General features: G+C 36.0%; 1 protein-coding gene across 7 annotated transcripts in view; it reads left to right on the top strand.

The window, feature by feature from the left end:
• The window catches only part of LOC136835123 (rhodanese domain-containing protein CG4456-like), a 149,011-nt gene extending 126,006 nt beyond the window's left edge, over positions 1-23,005 (top strand). Inside the window, exons 1-6 of one of the 7 annotated variants that reach the window (XM_067098355.1) lie at positions 6,286-6,431; positions 7,097-7,289; positions 14,772-14,884; positions 16,580-16,699; positions 19,785-19,950; positions 20,480-23,005. In XM_067098355.1, the coding sequence (XP_066954456.1) occupies positions 14,773-14,884; positions 16,580-16,699; positions 19,785-19,950; positions 20,480-20,537 (456 nt within the window). In that variant the 5' untranslated portion in view covers positions 6,286-6,431; positions 7,097-7,289; position 14,772 and the 3' untranslated portion in view covers positions 20,538-23,005. Of the gene's footprint in view, positions 1-6,285; positions 6,432-6,931; positions 7,327-14,474; positions 14,549-14,771; positions 14,889-16,566; positions 16,700-19,784; positions 19,951-20,479 lie in introns of those variants that run through there. The other 6 variants (XM_067098334.1, XR_010851995.1, XM_067098327.1 and 3 more) reach the window with 6 other exon arrangements.
• Positions 23,006-24,497: the final 1,492 nt, after the last annotated feature.

The raw sequence follows: 24,497 nt of genomic DNA, 5'->3' as shown, positions 1-24,497 counted from the left end.
TTTATTTTTAGTTTTCTATTTAAATTTGTTATGGCGTCATAACCTAGATGTCGTGACGCCAGTTTCAATAGACATAATCAATCAATCATGAAAAAACTGTAATAACTTACTTGCTTGAGAGCAAGCCATTTTATAAGATATGTATCGAATGACAGTGGAAAGTCCTTGAGTATCTTATGAATGAGGCTAAAAATGACTCCAGGTTTTCTGAAGCATATGGAACCGTACATTAAGGAATAATCAGACCTGAGAAGTGCAGATGAAGACAAATGTTGTACTTAATCCTTGGCCAGGTGAGTTTCCGTAGTTTTTTTTTGGCAGTTAACATACAGCAAATGTTAGTTTCTTCAAAAACGCCATCCATCCACTTCCAAGTCGCATTTTAAAAAAATAATTATGTACAATACACTACTGGACTTTAAACAAGCCCTCAAAACATGCGACTGATTTTACAGTCATCTGCTCATGCAACTGTAAAACTTGCCTGTTTACTGCCTCTTGCTGTTTCTTTGCATCTTTGTACAACCAAACTCTGGCATATGATTCTTAGCATTTGTTAATAAGTTTGTTGCACTATAGCTTTAAATCTCTTTCAATTTCGTATTTTTTCTCATCCCATGTAAAAAACTGCTATATTTTTAGCTCATTTGCCAATTACTCTATATATATACTACTGTTTCATCTAGCTAGATATATCTTTCTTAAACTGCTTTTAGGTAAAATTACAACGTAAAGGAAAACGTTTGCTGTCCGTCTCAGCTACCTGATTTAATTCCTGGTCAGCCTTTTTGTGGCTAAGTACATTATTGATTTTTGTAATAAACAGAAAAATAGATAAAATTGAAGACCTGGGAGTACAAGCAATAAGGAAATTGAATCCTCCACAAGCAGTTAACTAGTTAGCTTTGCCTGTGTATGTACAAAAGAAAAAAAAATCATTCCATCCACATCTGTAGAAACCTTTAATAGTATGATAGTGCAGTGCGGGCTAATTGGGGTGAAGTTGGGCTAGGCTGAGGAGACATGGTAAATGTTCAGTGGAAATTTTAAAAACTAACTGCTGTTATCATTAAGTGGAAATCCTTAATTAGAGTTTGTAAATTGTTTTTGTCACTGGGTCTTCATTGATCAGTCAGTGAGTTTCAGCAAATGCCGCACGAAAGTTAGGTATTGTTCACAAAGCCTCATATATTTATAACAGTGATAAAATCATTGCAACCTGTTTTAGGCCATTTGTGCTTCCTTTACTGAAATACCGTTCTCCGATGTGGATGTCTGCTTCTGCCAGGGATTTATCCCTTTTAGACAGAGTGGTTCCTGGCGGTAGGTGACAGATGGTCTCTTGTTTGTCACTCTTTCTTAAATTGTATTTCAATAGAGATCTTTCACGTTCACAAATGATCCCTGATCCATTTTCCTGCAGAGAGTAACCAGATTCGCTGAACAGTCGAACTTCTCAGTTCCAGAGGTCCTTTATTCCTCACACAGTTGGACTATGGCACAGTCTCCCTGAAGATGTCGTGCAATCGGCACTTCAAAAGTTCAAGCGAAGATGCAATGTATTATCACTCTAATACTATTCTCCTTGCATTTTAATACATTTTCATATATTTATTAATTTATTTTTTCTTTTTAATAAGTGAGAGCTCTTCTTTTTGTATTTCCTTTTACCTTCTCTTACTTCCCAATGAACATATTCTTTGGAAGCTTGGATTTCAAGTCAGTGGCCCCTGTGGGCTTGTTCCATATGAATAGGGTTCATCTTCTGAATATGATAATAATAATAATAATAATAATAATAACGATTTAATATTTGAGTATTATACCCTCTTTTCACGAATCCATTTTCTTCTATTCTTTTCGCATGACCAAACCATATTAAAACAAAATGATTTATCCGTTCACGATTTTAATACATCTGTATCTCTAAGTCATCTTATTCAGCATAATATACTACATAGTGTTCCATGTCTACAGCTTCAGCCTCTCATCCCAGATTTGCGCTTAACATCCACACTTCGCTTTTAATAGGACAGTTGGCCCAAGAGTCCCTTGTAAGTCTTATCATCTTGGATTTTATTGACACATCAAGCATTTTCCAACGAATAGCTCAGAAACCTGCTTCGGCTTCCGTCCTTGTTTCATCTGTGCTATGACTCACCCATTCTTTCATCCTGCTGTCATCCATTATGATGATTTATTCCTGAATACTGCCATCCATATTCAAATCCATTGATCTATCTGCCTAGTTTCCATATACTTTCATAACCTTACTTTTGTTCACATTTACTCTCAAACTTTCCTTTTGTAGGTATTTTAAAAATCTTTCACTAGTTTCTGCAGATTGTGTATGCTAAAAATAATTTATTTCTCATTTACCTTCTCAATATCCTCCACATCATCACCATCATCGTTATTATAAGTATTATTATTATTAGGAAATTTGCAATTCTAGTAGGGAAAGTAACATGCTTTTAATTGTGTGTCATAAGTTTTTTCTAGGTCCATTTATGACAAGTACAGCCTTTTGCCTTTATTTTAAACCTTCTCACAGCTGTTTCGTAACAGATACTTGATCCACACAACTCTCTTTCTTCTCTTACCCACACTGTTCTGTCACCTAATTTACTTTTTCAATCGTAATCTTACAGTGCACATTCCCTTGTGCACAAAGTAATGTTAAACATCTATAATTCTTAGTCTTCTAGACCACCTTTGCTCCTATATTAAGGAATATATATATATATATATATATATATATATATATATATATATATATATATATATATATATATATATATATATATATATATATATATATATATATATACATATACAGTCAGTCCCAGTTTACGGCGGTCTCGGCTTACGACATTCCGAGTTTACGACGCTTTAAAAATATATTCATAAAAAAATTACTTCCGGGGTTACAACGCATGTTCCAGGTTTACGACACTGACAACGCCCGTCCGACGGAAGAAATATGGCTCCAGAATGGCAGAATGGTCAATTTTGGAGGGTTTTCTGTTGAAAAACTCAATGTAAATGCAGGATAAATTGTTTTCAAGGCACCCAAAGCAATAAAAGTAAGGTTTTTTACAATTTTTGACGGTATTTCAGACGACGCCAGTCCGACGACGTTCGGAAGAAATATGCATCCAAAACAGCAGAATGGTCAATATTTGGAGGGTTTTTATTATGAGAAACTCAATATAATTGCAGGATTCATTGTTTTCAAGACACCCAAAGGATTAAAAGTAAGGTTTTCTTACGATTTTCGACGGTATTTCAGACGATGCCAGTCTGACGACGATCGGAAAAAATATGCATCCAAAACAGCAGAATGGTCAATATTTGGAGGGTTTTTATTATGAGAAACTCAATATAAATGCAGGATTCGTTGTCTTCAAGACACCCAAAGGATTAAGAATAAGGTTTCCTAACGATTTTCGATGATATTTCGGGCGACGCCAATCCGACGACGATCGGAAGAAATATGCATCCAAAACAGCAGAATGGTCAATATTTGGAGGGTTTTTATTATGAGAAACTCAATATAAATACAGGATTCGTTGTTTTCAAGACACCCAAAGGATTAAAAGTAAGGTTTTCTCACGATTTTCAACGGTATTTCGGACGATGCCAGTCCGATGACGATCAGAAGAGATATGCATCCAAAACAGCAGAATGGTCAATATCTGGAGGGTTTTTATTGTGAAAAACTCAATATAAATGCAGGATTCGTTGTTTTCAAGACACCCTAAGGAATGAAATTAAAGTTTTCTTATGATTCGCGATGGTAATATTTAGGATGATTAGGTGTCCAACGCATACGACAGAAGAAAATTTACATTCACGGATTTTTTCATAGAGCAATATTCACTAAATATTTTCATGACTAAATACATTTTTTATGATGAAAAAATTATTTACTAATCTTAAAATATTAACATTAAGTAACGACAGCAAAGTATCGATAAAAGTTAAATTAAAATCCCGTGAAATCATATAACTGCTTACCGATGTAATCACTTCATTCAACCTCTCTCTCTCTCTCTCTCTCTCTCTCTCTCTCTCTCTCTCTCTCTCTCTCTCTCTCTCTCTCTCTCTCTCTCTGTTCTCGAATAATTCACAAATAATTTCACTTCTAAGATTTAAGTAAGGTCAACTGCCCATATCTCTCTCTCTATTACATATATCCTTCAAAAAAATATTGATTACTGTATGTAAACATAAAAATATACTAAAATCCCATCATCGCTTGTGTGACAATTTTTTTTATTGCTTTTTTGTAGGCTTATGATGATACCGGCTCGGGGGATTAGAAGTAGCCAATAACAGAGTTCGTAGCAACCCCTTCTCTCCATGACGATACGCTATTGGCTGGCAGGACTGACAGTAGCCAATAACAACTTGTAACAACCCCCTCATCCCCTTCCCACCCTCCTTGACGACATGCTATTGGCAGGAAGGGTGGGATTTTAACCAATCACAAAGCTTGTACCTCACGGGCTTTGCATGCACTATAAAGAGGGTGCGTAGTATTTTTTTTCTCTCTCTCACCAACGTGAGAGAGAGAATGACTGCATAAGATTTTTCTAACAAATTTGTGGGAGATAACGACTAACTACGTTTGTATGATATATAAATGACTTACCTAATAAGAGCTAATTTTCAAATATTAATAAGATTAAATAATAATAATACAGTATACTGAAATTACAACATTTATGCATTTTCAAAGCAGACTAAGGGCAGAAGATCAGTTTCTCCCTTCCTTCCTTCCTTCCTCTCTCTCTCTCTCTCTCTCTCTCTCTCTCTCTCTCTCTCTCTCTCTCTCTCTCTCTCTCTCTCTCTCTCTCTCTCTCGTGCCAGCACAAGAATGGCTCAATGTAAATCGTAGTGGTAATTCATTCTCTCTCTCTCTCTCTGGCTGGAAAAGGGTATTAGTGTTTAAGATGACTTTGAAAAGATATTAATTTAATTTCAAAGATTAATACAGTAGTAACAGGATAATAATTTAAGCTATATTTGATGTAGGATGATACTTAAAGTAAAAATGGGAGAGCAATGTAGTTCTGTAAAATTCCAAGTCTTTTTCTGGTAGATAAGTGGTGAGGCAGTCTCTCTCTCTCTCTCTCTCTCTCTCTCTCTCTCTCTCTCTCTCTCTCTCTCTCTCTCTTCAAAACAGTAGAATGGTAAAATTTTGGAGGGTTTTTCATGAAAGACTCAATAAAAATGCAGGTTATGTCATTTTCAAGATACCTAAAGGATTAAAAGTAAGGTTTTCTTACGATTTTCGACGATTTTTCCGGTTTACGACGATTTTCGGCTTACGACGCATCATCAGAACGGAACCCCCGTCGTAAACCGGGGACTGCCTGTATATATATATATATATATATATATATATATATATATATATATATATATATATATATATATATATATATATATATTATTATTATTATTATTATTACAGATTCCTGCTGCCATCGTCTCTTTGCTTACTTATTGCAGGGGCTAGAATCCTGTGCTTTAAGCAGGGGGGCCCCACCTAGGGCCTACACACAGAAGTGTGAGAATGCACTTTTAAGGTGTGTCATTCGCATTGGGTCCAGGTAGGAAACTAGATTGCTCACTGGGGAGTGCTTAATGTTATGGAACTTGAATGTCTCAAATTTTAATATCCTTTTTATCTACCTCCTGCTGTGTGAGCTGTTTACTGGTTCTCGAGTGTTCTTTACAGGGGTCAGCCGGTGTCCAAATGCTGGAGAAGACAGCGTCCCCCCCTTAGGTGAAATCGGAAGTCATAAAAGCCAACGAGACTCCCCATTCACTCTCAGTCTTGCTCAGTCCACCTTTCAGTCAGTAAGAAAGTTCTTGCTGCTTTCTTGACCGCGTCAAGTTCACGGCACTCTTCTGTGAACTGGAACCTAGGCTACCAGCAACCTAGCCACAAGCGGCCATTTGAATTCTAAAAGGAAGATACTGCAGAATCATCCAGCCCTTATTGCAAAGTGCTCATTGCAGTGCAACCCACAATATGTCCTGTTTGCATTTGAGTTACCAGTTCTCTGTTCCTTATCCGGAATCTCTTATTTCATTTCATAATTTCTCTCCCCCTAGTAAATATTCTGTGATATCCTGATACTTAATGTTTACCATTACCCAGTGTTTAAGTGTTCATTGTGAACCGTAAGTTATTCCTCACATATGCTTATCATTGCTATTGAGAGAAACCACAATTCCACGATGCTTTATCTGGGATTATTTTATTTCCAGAGACGTGTTATATCATTCACCCTCGCCTGAACATCCAACTTGCCTGGAGAATTCTGCCTACTGTGGGAAGGCTGTCAATGTGCATTATCGCAAGAAACCAAAATCTTTATGACTCGAGCCACTGGCTCTCCATTGTGCTGTAAAATGTAATGTTAATTTCTGTATTGCAAGTAGATACAGTAATTTGGGGTGCTGTTAAATTCTAGCAGTTTCTAGTATTTGAAATTCCATGATTTGTGTGCAGTAAAGTAGAATTTGTAGTGATCAGGACTTTCAGTTGGGGACCTTCCATCCGAGGGACAGATCTTAAGAAGGCAGCAAAGAGAAAGTTTTCGTTAGAATACAGGTACAGTGTATCAACTTCAGTCAAATGCATCTCAGGTGGATATGCCACCCCAGTCACTTTAGACTGATAAGCATATTAAAAGTATAGGGAAAACGCATGAACTGCAATCAGGCTTTACTACACAAAGAAGAGGAATTGATCATTTGTATATCTTAGAATATTGCATACAAGAAATGTACAGAAGAAAAGACCCGTATTTTGAGGTATCAAATGTCTTCCAAAAAGCATTTGATTCAGTTAACAGAAAAAAGCTCATAGAGGTCATCATGATGAAATACATAGGCGTAGGAGGTGGGATTTATTTTGGGGGCAACAAGTTTTTTGTGAAGAAAAAACTGAAAACCTAAAACGTTTCTTAATCTACTGCCCAGCATATGGTGAGATTAGAAATAGATATAGTTTTGTGCAGCAGTTCTATCGGGAAAATAAGGAGGAATTTGATAGCTAATATACTTTTATTTACAGATCTGCTGAAGGGGGAAATTGAAAATAGGAAAGAATTTATAAAAGATTCATGGTGTTACAGAGACAAAAAAAATTTAAACGCAAACAAAGGAGGAATAAACGAGAAACAAACAAAAAAGAGGAATATAACGAGCACGGGAGCTGTATCAAAGTCAAATCCCGCCTACTACTACTACTACTACCTACCCTACACGTAAGAATTTCGTCCATTGTTTAATTTTATTGTAATTGTAAGAATTGAAATGTAAACCTAAACTAAATGTAAATATGGTAATTCTTTACAAAAGGTCCGCATCAATATTTGGTGTTTGACCTTACTAAAATAATACAAAACCCCTTAATATGTACAGTAAACATCATCATAATGTGAAGAATCCCCGGTAAACGTTCAAAAAAGGCCCACACCAGTGTTTTAAGGTTTAAAACCGAAAAATGGCAAGAAACCACAATTATAGGGGACCGCAGTGGGAACCGGGGTTTTTGGGTGGGGGAAGCAGGAGAAAAATGATTTGCAGGTCACTACCCAACTTAACACAACCACCTAACCTAACCTAGGGTGCCGTTCCCCTACCTAGGCCTAGCGGGGGCCTGCGACCCCCCCTTAAGAAATGGAGATCTGTCAGGGAACTAGAAATATATTCCTCCGCGAGAAAATATGGGAAACAACGGTAATTGGTAGGTTGTAAGTGAATAGACCAAATGAAAAGCTCAAGATTGGCTAATTTTGTTAACGAGCTGGTAATTGGTAAATGATGTCAACACAACACACTTCATTGGTGGAGGAGTATAAGGAAAACCTATGATTTGTCATGACGTAAGATAATATCCTGTGAACAGGAGGTCACGTGAACTCAAAAGTAACTAGTTCCCTATGCAGAGAAAAGTGTTCTACGGCTCATTTGAAGGGAGATCTTGTAACAAGAACAATAACAGAAGCACTGCGTTTGTTTACATTTTCGACTTAGTTTCTGACAGGGAGTACAAACTTCAACCTTGAATAATTTCATTACTAATAGATTCTTCACTTAATGACTAGTATTTACGCATTCCATACATTGTTGTCCTTCATGTTAAATATATATATTTTTTTATTTAGCGCGCAGACCTTTAGTAAAGATTTACCGTAAAAATGAGTAGGTAGCAAATATATTTTGGTAGGACCAAGCAAGAGCTCCGCATCAGGTATTACTTTGCAAATTGATTTTTCCTATAGTATTTTGTTCCCTATGAAGAATTTACCATTATTTTTTGTCGGTCGACTGTAATTAACATCAGAACTGATATTTTTGTATGCTGGCCATCCTGGAATGCTATTGCGCATGGGCAGTGTTATAGGGGAGCATTTGGTAAAAAGTGGAGGGTAATTCTAAGTGGAGTATCCTTCCCCGGGAGGTTGGCCCCCGACTAAGTAACATGGCCTGCTATGTTAGGTTAGGTTTTGGTACATTAGGTTAGTACAGATCCTTTTGTAATAGGTTTCCTTAGTCAATTCGTTCTTAACATATGGCTCCCTAAAGACATGCGCATGCACGGAACTATTCCATAAGAATAACGTGGCGGTCCACTCTTTCTCCCAACGTTTCCAAAACCCCCGTCCCCAAAGGGTCCCCAGCCATGCAGGGTAGATATGATGGTAGAACTATGGGGTTGCTCTGCATCAGGTATTACTTTGGAAATTGACTTTTCTAATAGTATTTTGTTGCCCGTTTCCAAAATGTTCCCAACCATGCAGGGTAGATATGATGGTAGAACTGTGGGGTTGCTCTGCATCAGGTATTACTTTGGAAAGTGACTTTTCTTATGTTTTTGTATGTTGGCCATCCTGGAAGGTTATCGTGCTGTGCAGTGTTATAGGGGAGCGTTTAGTAAAAAATGGAGTTTCCTTCACCAGGAGGTCCAGGGGAAGCGAAGCCCCCTAGGTAACACGGCCTGCTAGGTTAGGTTAGGTTAGGGTATGTTAGATTAGTATAGTTCCTTTTATAATACATTTCCTTAGCCAATCCTTTCTTAAACATATGGCTCCCTGATGACTTGTGCATGCATGGAACCATTCCATAAGGACAACATGGCAGACCAGTCTCCTGTTTCCAAAAACCACATTCCCAAAGGGTCCCCAACCATGTTGGGTAGATATGAGGGTAGAACTATGGGGCTGCTCTGCATAGGTTATTACCTTGGAAATTGACTTTTCCTATAGTTGCTTATTAACCCTTAAGGGATAGGGTAATTATACATCATGCAACCCTCCAGACCAGGCAAACTTTAGGGTTGGCCAATTTAAGAAAAAACACATCAATGGAAAGCGGAAGATATGCAGCTGCACTTGGTGTAAGAAAAAAAATTCTAAAAAAATTTACCCTACCTTCCATGGGAAGTTGAGAGTGACTATTTGCAATCCTGTGTGGGGTCTCTTTTACAAAACACTCGTAAATTTTACCAAGTTATGTGTGTTTTTTCTAATAATTTATTTTATTTAATTTTGTAAAATTATTATTACAGCTCACGCAGTATCATAACAGATAAGAACTAAAATCAGTAACAAATTCCAAGTATATTTGTTGTAAAATATTTACGTAAAATACTGAGATGGGGAGATGCAGTAACTTTATTTGGAGGTATACATGCTTTTTCTAATATTTCTTTGCACTTTTCTTTGCAAAATTACAATTATAACTGACATTCTATCATAAAAGATAAGAACTAAAACCAACAGCAGTACCAGGGTATATTTATGAACAGATAGATAAAAAGACATCATGGGAGAGAGAGGAGCAAGACATCCCCCATCAAGTCAAGAACAATACTGATCTCCCTGAGACTCCCACTGATTGAGCTGAGCTGAATTCTAAAGTTGCCAAGATTCATTTATAGGCCATTGAAGTGATGGAAACTCTTTCCCACTTGATACAGCCAAATCATATGGTGCGTAATATTAATACTCCTCGGAGGGGATCCGTCCACCACCCAAAACCTGTTTTAGATACTCTCATGAGAGGATCTGTCCACTAAGGGTTAAGAATTTACCGTTATTTTTTTGTCAGTCAACTGTAATTAACCTGTAAATAACATCAGAACTGATACGTTTATGTATGCTGCCCATCCTGGAATGCTATTGCGTGTGCAGTGTTATAGGGGAGGTTTGGTGAGAAGTGGAGTCCGGGGGCAGAGCCCTTGACTAAGTAACACGGCCTGCTAAGTTAGGTTAGGTTTTGATAGATTAAGTTGGTATAGTTCCTTTTATAATGGTATTCCTCAGCCAATCCCTTCTTGAACATATGGCTCCCTAATGACTTGCGCATGGGAGGAACCTTTCAGTAATAACAACTTGGCAGTCCAGTCTTTCTCCCAATGTTTTCCCCTACCCAAAATCCCCTGTTCCCAAAGGGTCCCCAACCATGTTGGGTAGACATGAGGGTAGAACTATGGGGTTGGTCCGCATCGGGTTTTACCTTTGAAATTGACTTTTCCTCTAGTATTTTGGTTGCTTATTAAGAATTTACCATTATTTTTTGTTGGTTGACTGTAATTAACCTGTAATCAACATCAGAACTGATATGTTTTTATATGTTGGCCATCCTGGAATGCTATTGCGCATGCGCATGTTGTAGGGGAGCTTTTGGTAAGAAGTGGAGTTTCCTTCACCAGGAGGACTAAGTAACACAGCTTGCTAGGCTAGGTTAGGTTAGGGTACATTAGGTTAGTACAGTGACTTTTTATAATGGGTTTCCTTAGTCAATGCTTTCTTAAACATATGGCTCCCAAATGACTTGCGCATGCATAGAACCATTCCGTAAGAACAACATGGCGGTCCAGTCTTTCTCCCAACATTTCCAAAACACCACATTCCCAAAGGGTCCCCAACCATATTGGGTAAATAGAGTAGAACTATGGGGTTACTCTGCATTGGGCATTACCTTGGAAATTGACTTTTCCTATAGTATTTTGTTTCTTATTAAGAATTTACCATTATTTTTTGTCGGTCGACTGTAATTAACCTGTAATTACCATCAGAACTGATATGTTTTTGTATGTTGGCCATCCTGGAATGCTATCGTGCATTTGCAGTGTTATAGGGGAGCTTTTGGTAAAAAGTGGAGTTCCTTCACCGGGATGTCCACCCCCCGACTAAGTAACATGGCCTGCTACGGTAGGTTAGATTAGGGTATGTCAGACCTGTTAGTATAGTTCCTTTTATAATAGGTTTCCTTAGCTAATCCCTCCTTAAACATTTGGCTCCCTAATGACTTGTGAATGCGTGGAACCATTCCATAAAGCAACATGGCAGTCCGGTCTTTCTCCCAATGATTTCCCCCACCCAAAACCCCACATTCCCAAAGGGTCCCCAACCATGTTGGGTAGGTATGGTGTTAATAGTAATTGACCGACAATAAATAAGACCACCTCCATCAGCAACACTAAAAGTATAGGAAAAATCAACTTCCAAGTTAATGGTTCGTCTGGAGTTACCCTGTAGTTTTACCAAATGAATTTCCAAGGTAATAAGCCATGCGGCGTTGTTCCATAGTTTTACCATAATGAAAAAATATAAAGCATGAAGGTGTGGCAGGGCAATTATCTTAAGTACTAATCTTAAGTTTAACCTGTGGGCTAGAGGACTTGGTGGCTGTTGGGCCATTTCTGATGGACTTATCTGCTGGTAATATTTTGTTTTACACTATTATGGCATTTTGGACTTGAAAGATTACATTTTATTATGTTTGAATGTGTTTTGTAAAATGTGGACGCTTATTTCTTTAGCAAATGATCTGACTAACCAAAAATAACTTAACCTAATATAGGGTACTGGCAGGTCCTTAGCCTAGTGCATGTTATTAGCTTGAAAACATTCCATTAATGCACCTTAATCTGAATAAGAACTAAAATTGGGATTAAGGTCCTTGTAATTCACTCATTTTGTGTTTTCTCCCTCATCCCCCCAATTCTCCACTTTTCCACTGTAGTCCTCAGAATTTTTGGATATAAGAATGGGGTTCACTATCTCTGTTTGCTATACAAAACTAGACAGAAACATTCAAACCACACATTAGAATGTGGTAAAATTATATTTTGAAGTCCAAAATGCAATAATGGTTGAAAGGAAAATGATACCTTTCTGCTTGGTGCTCAACCAATGTGATTGTTAGATGTTAATATTAAAGTAAAGACAGCATATCGTAAAATGTATTTTATTTTTGTATATAAGTACATACTGTGTTGTACTGAAGTTTGAATTCTAGTGTTTCCCTTGTTCTGTAAAAAGAAAACGTGGCAGCCCCAATATAATACTATATGAGAGAGAATGGCCCTGAATGAATGTAATGTATTTTAATATTTCGTGACTAAATACATTTTTTATTTTAAAAACATGATTTACTAATTTTCAGATATTAAAATTAAAGTAAACACAGCATAATATCATGAAATGTATTTTTTTTATTGTATTTAAGTACATACTGAACTTGTGAATCCGAGTGTTTTCCCTGTACTGTAAAAAGAAAATGGGATAGCCTCAGTACTCTATAAAAGAAAATGGCTCCAATTGAATGTAGGGGGACTTAGATTAGCTTTCACACTTAGCTGTAAAGCAGTAAGCCATATATTTTTAAGGTAATGTTGTAAGATGACTTTGAAATTATATGAAAATGTTTTGAAATGTCAGTTTAAGGTATGTTTGGTGTAGGATGATAGTTTAAGGTATACATTTGGTGTTTGAACCATTAGATAGGCAGTTATAAATGTTTTTACAGGTTGCCGTTGGTATCTGACCTGTTTAAATATGCAGTTATAAGCATTTTTAGGGTGTGTCATGTATTTGTGGATTTTAGTTTTTTGGTGGGGGGGTTTTGGTACTTATTCCTGCAAATACCATAGGTTTACTGTGTATATGCATGCATATATATAATATAATTATATATATATATATATATATATATATATATATATATATATATATATATATATATATATATATATATATATATATATATATATATATATATATATATATACACACACACACACCTAAGTGTTGGTGCGAAATTGGAACTTCCCATGTATTTCTGTGTATGAGACAATCTTTAGACAAGTCAAGGTTGAAATTTGTGGCAAATTTTCATGAGTTTATCTCATATCTGTAGTATAAGACGACTGGTAAATTACACAACCATCAGTGTATTGGCTAGCTTTTGCAACAACAGGTATCTTATGAAATATTAGTTATGTAAAGATGATGTTATTATAAATGATGTTTTCCTTACCGCATCCCTAGAAATTCAAAATAAAAGAAATAGCAAAGCCAATTCTCTATCATGTTTTCCTACACACGTCTCCTAACAGGGAAACCATTTTTTGTTTATTTTTCAATACGATAATGTACGATAATTATCGTACATAATTATTGTTTTTTTGACTGAATTGTTCCAAACAGTTATTTATCATAATTAGTTTTTAATGAAAAATTAATATTAAGTTATCCTAAATGTTATTACTACCATAATTACACTACCATTAAAATTTCTGAAAGGTTACCGAACACAACCAAAACTCGATGTTTACATTTTGTCTGCTGGCCTCGCATAGATATAGGTTGATTTCATTGATATGGAAATATTCCTCTAATAGGCTATTTATTATGAAGTTATGCCAATAATATATAAAGTAAAATTGGTGTTACTGTACTACTTTTACGTTTCATTGCCAATCACAAACAACATGATAATGTATGATAATTTTTGTTCGTATAACTGAGTTGTTGTAAACATTTATTTACCACCAAAATGAGAATGAATTTTTAATGAAAGATGAATATTATGTTATCTTAAATGTTATTACTACCGTAATTACACTACCATTAAAATTTCTGAAAGGTTACCAAAAGATAAAGCTTGCTGTGAGCATAACCATAACTTGATGTTTACATTTTGTCAGCTGGCCTAGCATAGATAAAAGCTGATTTCATTGATATGGAATTCCTCAAATAGGCTATTTATTATGAAGTTATGCCAATAAGTAAGGTAAAAAGGGTTTTATTACCTGTATTATCAGTTTATTGCATAATTTCGATCTTTTCACGTATGTCGGTGGTTATTGCACGTAGGCTGAGGCTAGCCTATCAATCAGTAAACATCACTTAAGACAAAAAAAAAAACTTCACTTTAACGGACACTCGGCTTTAACGGACAACCTTCCCCTTCTATTAGTCCATTGAAGCGAGGTCTCACTGTGTGTGTGTATGTGTGTGTGTATATATATATATATATATATATATATATATATATATATATATATATATATATATATATATATATATATATATAATTACATGAATAAAATAAGAGATATTAAATAGATATTTTGAGTATTTACATTTTTTATCACTTATGTAATCCAGGCCATGGCCTGCAGGTTGATGACCACTGGGGACCTAACACAAAAAATAGTATTTGTTGCCAGGTAATGTATTCCTTTAGAGGTTCTATTCGTTTGCTTGGCATACTCACTGCTTGAAGGCAGTTACACTGCCAGTCAACTAATTACGTAAGTTACTTGAAATTCTAATCTTAATGTCAGTTAGATCCTCAACTAGCTAAGGTCATAAGGATTGCACAAAGCAAAAGAAATATTTAAGTAATTTTAGTTATTTAAATTTGTTCTTAATTCAGATTACCTTTTTCAGAATGAATGTCTTGAGATATTTTTCAAGTCTCAACAGCTCCAGGTATTTAGTGAAACCATCATCTTTTACATCTGCACCAAGGTGCTTGTCTACCAGCTTTACTTTGCTGCCAGGTTGGTGAGTTAAGTATATTTTTATTATGATTAATTTTATTTCCACTTTTTTTTTTTAAGTAGGGAGTACCCATACGCAGATAAACCTCCTATGCTTGTGGCCAAAAAGGCAAATTAACTATGTAAGTTTCTACTGTTGCCAATCGAAGATCAGCATTCTTTCCCCATTCCAAATCCAGCTTGCTTTGCTAAAAATTAGTCTACATTTTATTCAGTTCACCTTTTCATCATTAAAGTCAGGGTAGTGATTTCAGTCTAAAGCAGTAAAAATTCATATTGATGAGTCCATGGTGGTGGAAATGTGACTGCAGGCATCATTTAAGGTTAGATTAAAACCTATACTACCCCAAAAAGTTTGAGATGCAATGAGGAAATTGACTGGTGAACATGGGCAGTGCAGGTGGCTTAGTTCAGAAGTCCACTCATGCTTGGTCCTGCATGCACAGCCCTGGTAGTGCCCAGTCACCTTCTCAGCCTTCTAGGGAGGGGAAGGCTAAACTCTTCCTGTGTCTTGACTTCTTCTGAAGCATGGAAGGAAGAGTCTGCACTTCTCTGGATTACAGGGCAAGTTAGTTCCTCAGAACTAGCTTGGTACATCTTGGCAGATGCTCGTGATCAGTTCCCGGACCTTCAGGAGCACAGCTGTTTTCCTGTGTTTGGTACTAGGCAGGATTGCACTTTGCCAGGGTCCACATCATAACTTCACAAGCCTCATAGCATGGGCAGGGTTGAGCTACCATGTCGCACGCTATATCAGTAGAGGATTCCACTTGTTCAGTATTAAATTCTGCTGGACCTGAGGTTCCCTTGTCTGCAGACCGAAGGCCTAGTGAATGCCCTGGATCCAGATAAAATTATTCATTAACAAAACTGAATTATAACAGTAAATTATGAGTCATTTTGGACACTTTTGCAGAAAGGTCAAAGGAAAGCAACTAGGGCTACTTCTCGCCACCCGCTGTCATGTACTGAATGTGCCCTGTGGATTGTCCGCACTATCCCTTTGGCAGCTTTGGTTTCTGTTTGCACTCGATATGCTTTGGAAAGCAATCTCCAATCTCCAGACCAAATTCAAGCTTCTTCCCCAGCCTCTTGACATGGCAATAGAAATAATACACCCAGAGAAAGCTGAGACCAGCCCCCTGCAGGTAGACCCATCAATTTTGCTTGATGAATGACCTTACCCTGGAAAGGCTTTATTCAGAGTGAATACATTTCGTGACTTATGAAGCCAGAATCAAGGAGTCTTTTCCTTTGGCTGTCTTCCAAGCTGCATCGGGGTTGAACCTGTGTCTCAACTTAATAGTGGACCATTAAGCCTGGGGTGAATAGGCAGGAGGAGATCCATACAGCACCTGTGTAGTGAGACTACCTTTCTCTGTCAGACAGACAAAAGGCTGTTGAACGTGGGAATGATTTGGGTTTGATTATAGGTATATATATGACTAATGGAGTTGTGATGAAATAGTTAATGTTGTTAGTGAAGATACATTCTAGGTTAATACTGTACATGAAATGGACTTTTAATTTTGAGGGCTTGTAGAAGGCAACTGTTGGTTTTCCATGAATTCTTGATATTTGATGATATACTTTTCAGTTATGCTATCAAAATTTTTCCTTTTTTATATATTTAAGTTGTTTGATTTGGTTTCCTTTATTTCATGAGAAATGTGTCATTTCAGTTTTTTATTTCAGATATTGAATTTGAAGAACTGAAGCAGAGGGTTGAAAGAAATGACATAACGGTGATTGATGTGCGAACACCCAAGGAGTTAACCCAGATTGGAATGATTCCAAATTCCAAAAATATTAAAGGTAGGATCTTTTATTTTATTTCTATCAGTCCTTTAATTGTTCTGAGTAAATGGTTGAAGGCTACTCTTATTAAACCTATAAATATTTTAACTTGTTTTACTTTCTTCTAAGAATTCCAGTATGCTTTTGTTTTGTTTAAAAAAATTATGTTTTTAGAGCACAAAAACATCTTTTAATACAGGCTGGTTAATAATATGTTACTTTATTTCTGTGCAGCAAAATCCCAGTTCCATCAACTTATGCCAATCCACTAATGTTTTGTTTTACTCTTCACTCTTTATGAAAGAATCCAAAAAGAGTGAGAGGTGAGGGGAAGAGAGGAGGAAACTAACATAATGATTAATGAGTTTGTATTGAAAAGTGGGTTCATAGGAACATTGTTTAACACAACCCCATTAATCAGTATTCACCTGAACAGCAATTTAGGAGGTAGGACAGGGAGAAGTGTGAGCCAAAACATCAGTTAGGTAGTAAGGAACTGCAGATAATAAAGATCATAAGTCAGACCTATGGAATAGGTCATGGTAAGTAAAGGGAAGTTTGTACTTGATTCTCAGGTTGGTCCAATGTAGGGCCATGGTAGTAAAGACAACTTCTGTTCATAAAGCAACTGCATCCAATGTAGGGCCATGGTAATAAGGACAATAACTTCTATTCATAAAGCATCTGGAAAAGAATGACAGACACCAGCACTTGAGGGTAGAAGGCAGTTAGTCTGGGTAGAGTCAGTGTCCTGAACTGCTGCCATTTTGGTAAGCAGTCAACCATTATAGAGTCATTCAAATCTAGGTTCATGGAGCTAGCAAAAACATAAAGATTTATTAGTCATCCTCAGACTTTAACCACTTGTGTTTCATGACATCCACTTCACACAGTGGCCCGTGAGATGCTGAGAAACCCTCTCTATTATATAGAGCCATTCCAAGTCTTTTTTTTTATTCTTAGATAATTCACGGATCTTTCCATGATTGATTGTGTGTACCAGGATTCAGTTCAATATCTCCAGAAAAAAGGAACAACATGTAAAACAATAAAAAGACAAAATTATCAAGTTATCACTGGAATGAAACTGGTCAACTGGAGGAACCAGCACACCCAGCAAAGACAAATGCATCTCCAGATTTGCCAGACACTGAATGAAGGACAGTAGTGGTGGTTTTGAAAATGAATTCATGGGTTAAGCTAAAGAAAAAAAAAATGATAAGGGAAAGGCAACCTTTTGCTTAACCACCAGGCATCCTTGGCCCTTCTACTAAGCTTGGCCTGCACACCATTTGAAAAACATGACAAGGGGACCAACAGAAAACTGTGCCTGAGTGTAACCCCAAGCGAGGGAACTTCAATCCAAGACAGTGGAAGACCCTGGCACAAAGGATATGGCACTATCCAAGACTGAAGAGTAGTGGCTTATTTCAGAGTGGCCTTCTCTTAGAAGAGATGCATACCAAGCTAGGTTCTTTAACACAAAAGAAAGGGCAGATAGAAAAGGTTAAGTAGTGTAGGGTGTTTAGTGTTGGTTGTCAAGTGTGTGTCAACAGTAAAAGATATGAAATGAATTTGCAGACTCTTCTGAGTTGGAGTGGGAATAGAAAAAATCTGTGACCAGAGAGTGACCCAGCAAAAGACTGTACTGTCCAGCCATAGAAGGGACCTTAATCTCTAGTGGTAGTATCTTAGTGGGCAACCTATTACTCATAAAGTTCCATTACAAAATCCATTTTGGCTGTCTACTATTAGCTTGTCTGATTCTGTGTTATTTTGTCATGTGTTAGATTCAAATATCTTCCCAGGAACCTAAATTTAGGCTGATAGGCCTATGGTTCCCTGGTTCATCTTTAGAAGCCTCCATGAATATTAGTGCAATATATTTGCACTTCATCCTCCTTCTCTGCTTTTTATGGTCAAAGGATTTGTTGTAGATGTCACAGAAATTAAGAGCACTAGCAATTTCTTCTACTCTTTTGATCACCCAGGGGCTAAATCCATCTGAATTAGAAGCTTGTGATTCAACTTTCTTGTTTCATTTTAACAGTGTCTTCTTTTCTGTTTTCCGTGAGTGGAGACCCATGTTGTCAAAGTGCATGAAATAGATAGAACATTTCTGTTAAATTGTGGATGTGCTGGACCATAAAGTAAGAGACAGAGTCATACATAGGACCTGCTACCACTCTGTGCAGTGCAAATATGGGGCTTGAGAAAAAAATTGGAGGGAATTTTGAAAAGGTTTAACCATAGAATACTAAGATTCCAGAGCATGCTGTTAGTATGTATTATGATTGAGGAAGTGGTAAAGATGGATCCCACTGTTGTAAAATGAACTGAGATCTCAAAGATTGAGATGGCTTGGACTTGTTATGAGGAGCAGTCAGTTGAAAGAGAAGTAGACAGATATAGAAGTAGCATGGATGGAGACCTGTAGGAAGGTCCTGCAAATCCTGAAAAAAGGATGTAGGTGAAGTCCTTTTATTGTAAAGATATTACATTTAGTTAGTAACATTTGTCAGTCTTTTATTTTGTGTCATTGCTGCGTACCACATGACATTTGTCAGTCTTTTATTTTGTGTCATTGACATTTGTCAGTCTTTTATTTTGTGTCATTGCTGCGTACCACATAACATTTGTCAGTCTTTTATTTTGTGTCATTGCTGCGTACCACATACATGAATGAATAGTAAATAGGGTTTTTCCCATCCTTGAGGCTGTGCTATTGGGCTTTTATAAGAACACTGTTATTTTGTTTCAATATTTCACTGCAAACAGAGTATGGTTTTATAGTTGTATGTACAGTATATAATTTTTAAGCCAAAGAGTTCAAAATAGCATTGTCCTCATTTTCATTAATATGGTTGCTTTGATGCCTATTGTCCGTTAGTTTTCCTGCAGGCTCGGTGGGTAACTTACCTAAGCAGAAATTGTTATCTTCTGGCCGTTGCCCCAGTTAAAATAAGTAGTACTATAAAGGGACACATGAAAATAAGTTGTGTTTGCTATGAAGTATTGGAAAGGTTAGTAATATAGTCCTTATCTTTAATTGGTAGAGAAATATTATGAGTACAGTACTTTCAAGGAATTTCCTTATTTTCAGTACAGTCCTTTGGGCCAGATATCTTATTGCCAGATGACAAATTTGCAGAAAAATTTGGATTCAAGAAGCCTGCTTTGGACGAGCCTATTGCAGTTATTTGTCTTGCTGGTATTCGTGCAAGAACAGCTCAGTTGGCCATGATGGCAGTAGGTTACAGCAATGTTAGGTAAGTTGTAATGATGATATAAAACTGTAAAGAGCATGTAATTGCTCTTTAAAGAGTGTGAATTACTGTACAGAGGTTTCAAAAATGTCAGTAGTTGATCAACAATTTTTGATAAGTTAATGTTACAGAAAGTTAGTCAATCCCAGAGAAGTATGAGTTCTATTAGATACCTCATGATTAAACCTCTTAAGGTGCTCCATAGAATTTGTGCTGCTATATTTCTCTGTAGTATAATTTGTAGTGTTATTAAATATGTTTGAACAATATACAGGAAAATGAATAGAATGCAGATACTAAATGGAAGCTGCTTGCTCTGTATAAAATCGGCAGAAAAATGCACATACATACAGTACATGCCATATTATTTTTATCATTATTTGTTATGCTTGATATATTGTTAACTTTATTATGTATTGTTAACTTTGTTATTGTATTCAACACTTTGCAAGACCCTTTTCAAAAATTGTCATTATTACTACTTAGATATAAGGAGATTATTTACATGTTTTATGAGAAAGTTTTCTTGCAGAGTTTATGTTGGTTCAATGGAAGATTGGTTGGAGAAGAAAGGTCCTGTCGTATTTTAGCCATCAGGCTCAAGTTTAGGTGGCAGATCAGGATGGTTATCCCATTTCCTCGAAATAGAAGAGATATGATGAAATGTGACTTACTTTTATTAGAATTTTGAGTTTTGATAATAGATGAGTAATGTTTGTGTAAAATTGAAGCATTTGGATCCTGAATTAAATAGAAGCTATTAGTAAACTACTGTTGTTCATTAAAGAAATATTTGTGACATTTATGTTAGTGCATTTTGATGAATGTAAAATGGGATGTTGGAATAATTCCATTACAAATGTTTTTTAGTCTGAAATACCTAGCAGCATAGACATTTTACACCATCTAGTAAGTCCTAACCCAGCTTCCAGACCCAGGTTGGCAACAAGGTATCAGTGAAGAAGTTTCAGAATGTCGCATACTACTTTTACTACAGTATATCACTTCAAAATTAGGTTTTTCATTATAATATTTTAAAATGTTTAATAGAGCTATGGTAATTAACTGCTCCATATGTGAAAAAATGTCATACCCACAAAAAGTCATGGAGTAAAAGTGATGGACTAAGTGGAAATGAAGGCAGAAAGTGCACAAGGAAAGTGGAAAGACATCATTTAGCGACTTAAACCCTTTAAAGCAAAATCTGGTGTAAAGATGTAAATGGTGATGAAAGCTTGAGTAATTACATTTTTATCACTTGAAGAATTTTTGTTTATGGTATTAATTACTGCATTCATTGTTTACAACACCTAAGGTATTTTTGAGCATTGTTGATGACCAATTTAAAAAAAAAATGTTGATACTGCAGAGCCAGAAAGTAATTTCCTCTTTTCACTGGTTTGGACATTTTCTGATATAAGTTGGTAATGCTATATGCAAATACTGTTTTGCAAAACTTCAAACTTTTTTTGTTTTGTAGGTATGTCTATTGTTTAACCCACACACACAGTGTAGAGGATAACATATAGTGGTGGGATTTTTCAGAAATTTTGTTTTTATTTACCTAGTAATGATGCAATAGCTATGTGGCAATAATTTGGAAATACAAGTAGAATCAAGTGCCTTTCATAGTTATAGTAAAAGTACTGTAATCTGTAAGTTTATAAGGTGAGCTAATGAGTAATGTATGTACATTTTTGAATAATTAGGTGACAGCCATATTTCTAAAATTGAGGGTTAGTTTGGAACATTAGCAAAATACCAATATTCATATTAATCCTTTGAGGAAGGGGGTGGCATTCTCAACTCTGCACCAGAACACTTACCATTCACTGACTGAGTGATGTCATTTTAAAGCTAAAGTGTTTATTTTTTATTGTGATATGTTTACAAATACCAAAAAATAAAAAAACAAACTTATGATATCATGAATAAAAGTTAGCCATAGTGAAAACATTTTGGTTATTTATTTATTTTTTTTTTTAAATTTCACAATAAGTTGGAGAAGAGAGATATCTTATTTCTTTTTAACCTGTGTAAACGTATGATAAATTGCCTTCTCACTGATATGAAATTCATTTCATTTGAGCCATGTATGATACCAACAAACATTAAAAAAATAACAAATTTATTTTAGTGGCCAGCAGAAGAACAGTTTATGTCACTTTTTTTCTAAGAATTAGCCATAAATCATAATGTAGATCAGTCTCCATGATGACAACATGCATCCATACATGCTGTATTCAGATTTCTGTGGTATAATGCTTTTTTTATGATTTTATTAAAAAAAGTTTATTTGTGATACCTATAGTTGTCATCAGAATCTCAGAGTTGAGAAATGGATGATGACTGTAATCATCAGAATCTCAAAGGTTTAAAGTTTAAAAGTGATTATTTATTTATATATATCTAACAATCATATGGCTTTAAAATTCCAGCTACATGCTTGCTTGGCAGTTGATAAAAAGAAAGTAGAGTTGTTGTATCGTACCCTAAAAGAGTTCAGAGGTCTGGTTAAACAAATCATTTATAACTAACTAACTGTACTTGGTTTATCTTTCTTTCCTATGTACTTTCTCTGGTAGGTGAGAATAGAGGAACTAAATTTTTTAAATGTCAGTTTTTTGCTCACTGGATTGTGGGAAGGATTGGTGGATACTATAAATGTTAGGCAAGTATAGAAAGAAATAATCAAAGAAAATTGTTATTATTACTTTGAATCTTATTTAACATTCAAATATCTGACTACAATATTGACGGATGGTGGGGTAGCACAGCACACTGCAAAGGCTGGTAAACCCAACCCATAGAAAACATGATTTGTTATCAAACATTTCTTATAGGTTTACTCAGTATATATAAACCTAAAGGGCTCTAACTGGATGTAAGAGGACTTCCACTTCATTCCCCACTAGCAAAGTGAGATTCGGAATAATGATGTAAGAAGGGAGCAATTTGGCTTTCTCATCAGTTTGTGCCCCGAGGTGATAGTTCACTTGTAAGTTTAGTTTGTAAATCCAGCAAATGTACATAAAATAAACTTTATAGTAAAGAAAAATCTTCAATCTTTCCTTAAAAAATTTGCAATGAAATACAAAGTTTATGTAGTGTACTACATCTTGTGCTGACATGGAAGTTTGAATCTTTGAAAGTGTGTAAGTTAAAAGTCTACATGTGGAGGACTGCCTATACTTTCTAGTGTAAATATTGGATCATATTGGCTTATACAGTACAAACACCTTGGACACATTATCTTTGAGTTTGTGAGGTATTTCTTAACATTAAAACATGGTTTGTAATTTATAAGTTAGCAGAATTCTTTTTAACAGTATACAAGCATTTCTACTAAAATGCAACCCCAAACCTTGTACAGTATAATGTAGTTATGCACTAGAGGAAAATATTCTTGCATGTATTAACTGATTGCTTGGCCCAAACTTTATTCTGTAATGCCTAACGAGGTTATGTTCAATTACACCAGTAAACTTTATTTTTTTGATTGCCCTTAACTGTTAACCACAGTAAAAGAAGGCTGTTTAAGAATGCTATAAAGGTATTGATTGGAGATTACTAACCACTGGCAAGTGGTAATGAGGAGTGAACTAAACAATTCATGATTATCAGCAGTTTTACTCACTGACAGTGGACCCTACTGAGGCTGTACAGTCTGATAATGAACTGCACTCTACAAGTTTGGTAAGTTTTTCTTTCCCTATATGTACACTGACTAGTCTGGCATGTTCATATTTTCTTCCGAAAAATTCGGACAACAGTGAATTTGTCACACGTTACTTGCAGATGATAGCCAGTTCAAAGCCCAAACTACTGTGGACAAAGTTCGTTACCAAAGGCTTGCAAAACTCAAAAAAATGACAGATTCAAAATCCCATGACGAATTCTTCAGAAAAAATGGCCCTCAGTACCCCAAAATCCACAAGAAAAACCAGAAATGAATTAAGCTCAGTGAAAATGGAATGATTCACAAGGAAATAGTATTAGGAAATGATAGGAAAAATGTGTTACCAAGATGGAGCGGACATTTCTTGTATAAAGAAAATAAATAAGGACAGTTGGTGGTGACATAGAGAATTATAAATTGGTGGAAAGGCAACGAAACAAGAGGGTAATATGCACTGCCACAGGTACCACATTCAGAAGGAATAGTAGTGGGAGGAGACCAAAATAGGGATGTAGAACTAAAGAGTTCCTTTTGAGAATGTGATGGAAAGACACAGCTTTGGATTGCAATAGACATTTTAAGGTGAATTTCATTTTCTGTCTGCATTCAACCTTTGTCCCATAGGGAGTCAGTGCACTGTAGGCATTACTTTAGGTTCTTTGCAAAGTCCCTTCGGCCCCTAGCCGCAACCCCTTTCATTCCGTTTACTGTAACTCCGTTCACTTTCACTTCCATCTTACTCTCCACCCTCTCCTAACAAATGTTTCATAGTGCAACTGTGAGGTTTTTCGCCCGTTACACCATAAAAACCTTTTTGCTCGGTTTCCCCTTCAGCACTGAATGACTTCCTAGGTCACAGCACTTGGCCCTT

This window comes from Macrobrachium rosenbergii, chromosome 4 (genome assembly GCF_040412425.1).
Source record: "Macrobrachium rosenbergii isolate ZJJX-2024 chromosome 4, ASM4041242v1, whole genome shotgun sequence".
Taxonomy (NCBI): domain Eukaryota; kingdom Metazoa; phylum Arthropoda; class Malacostraca; order Decapoda; family Palaemonidae; genus Macrobrachium; species Macrobrachium rosenbergii.
The sequence above is the reverse complement of the archived record's forward strand: the minus strand, read 5'-3'. Positions and strand labels throughout refer to the sequence as shown.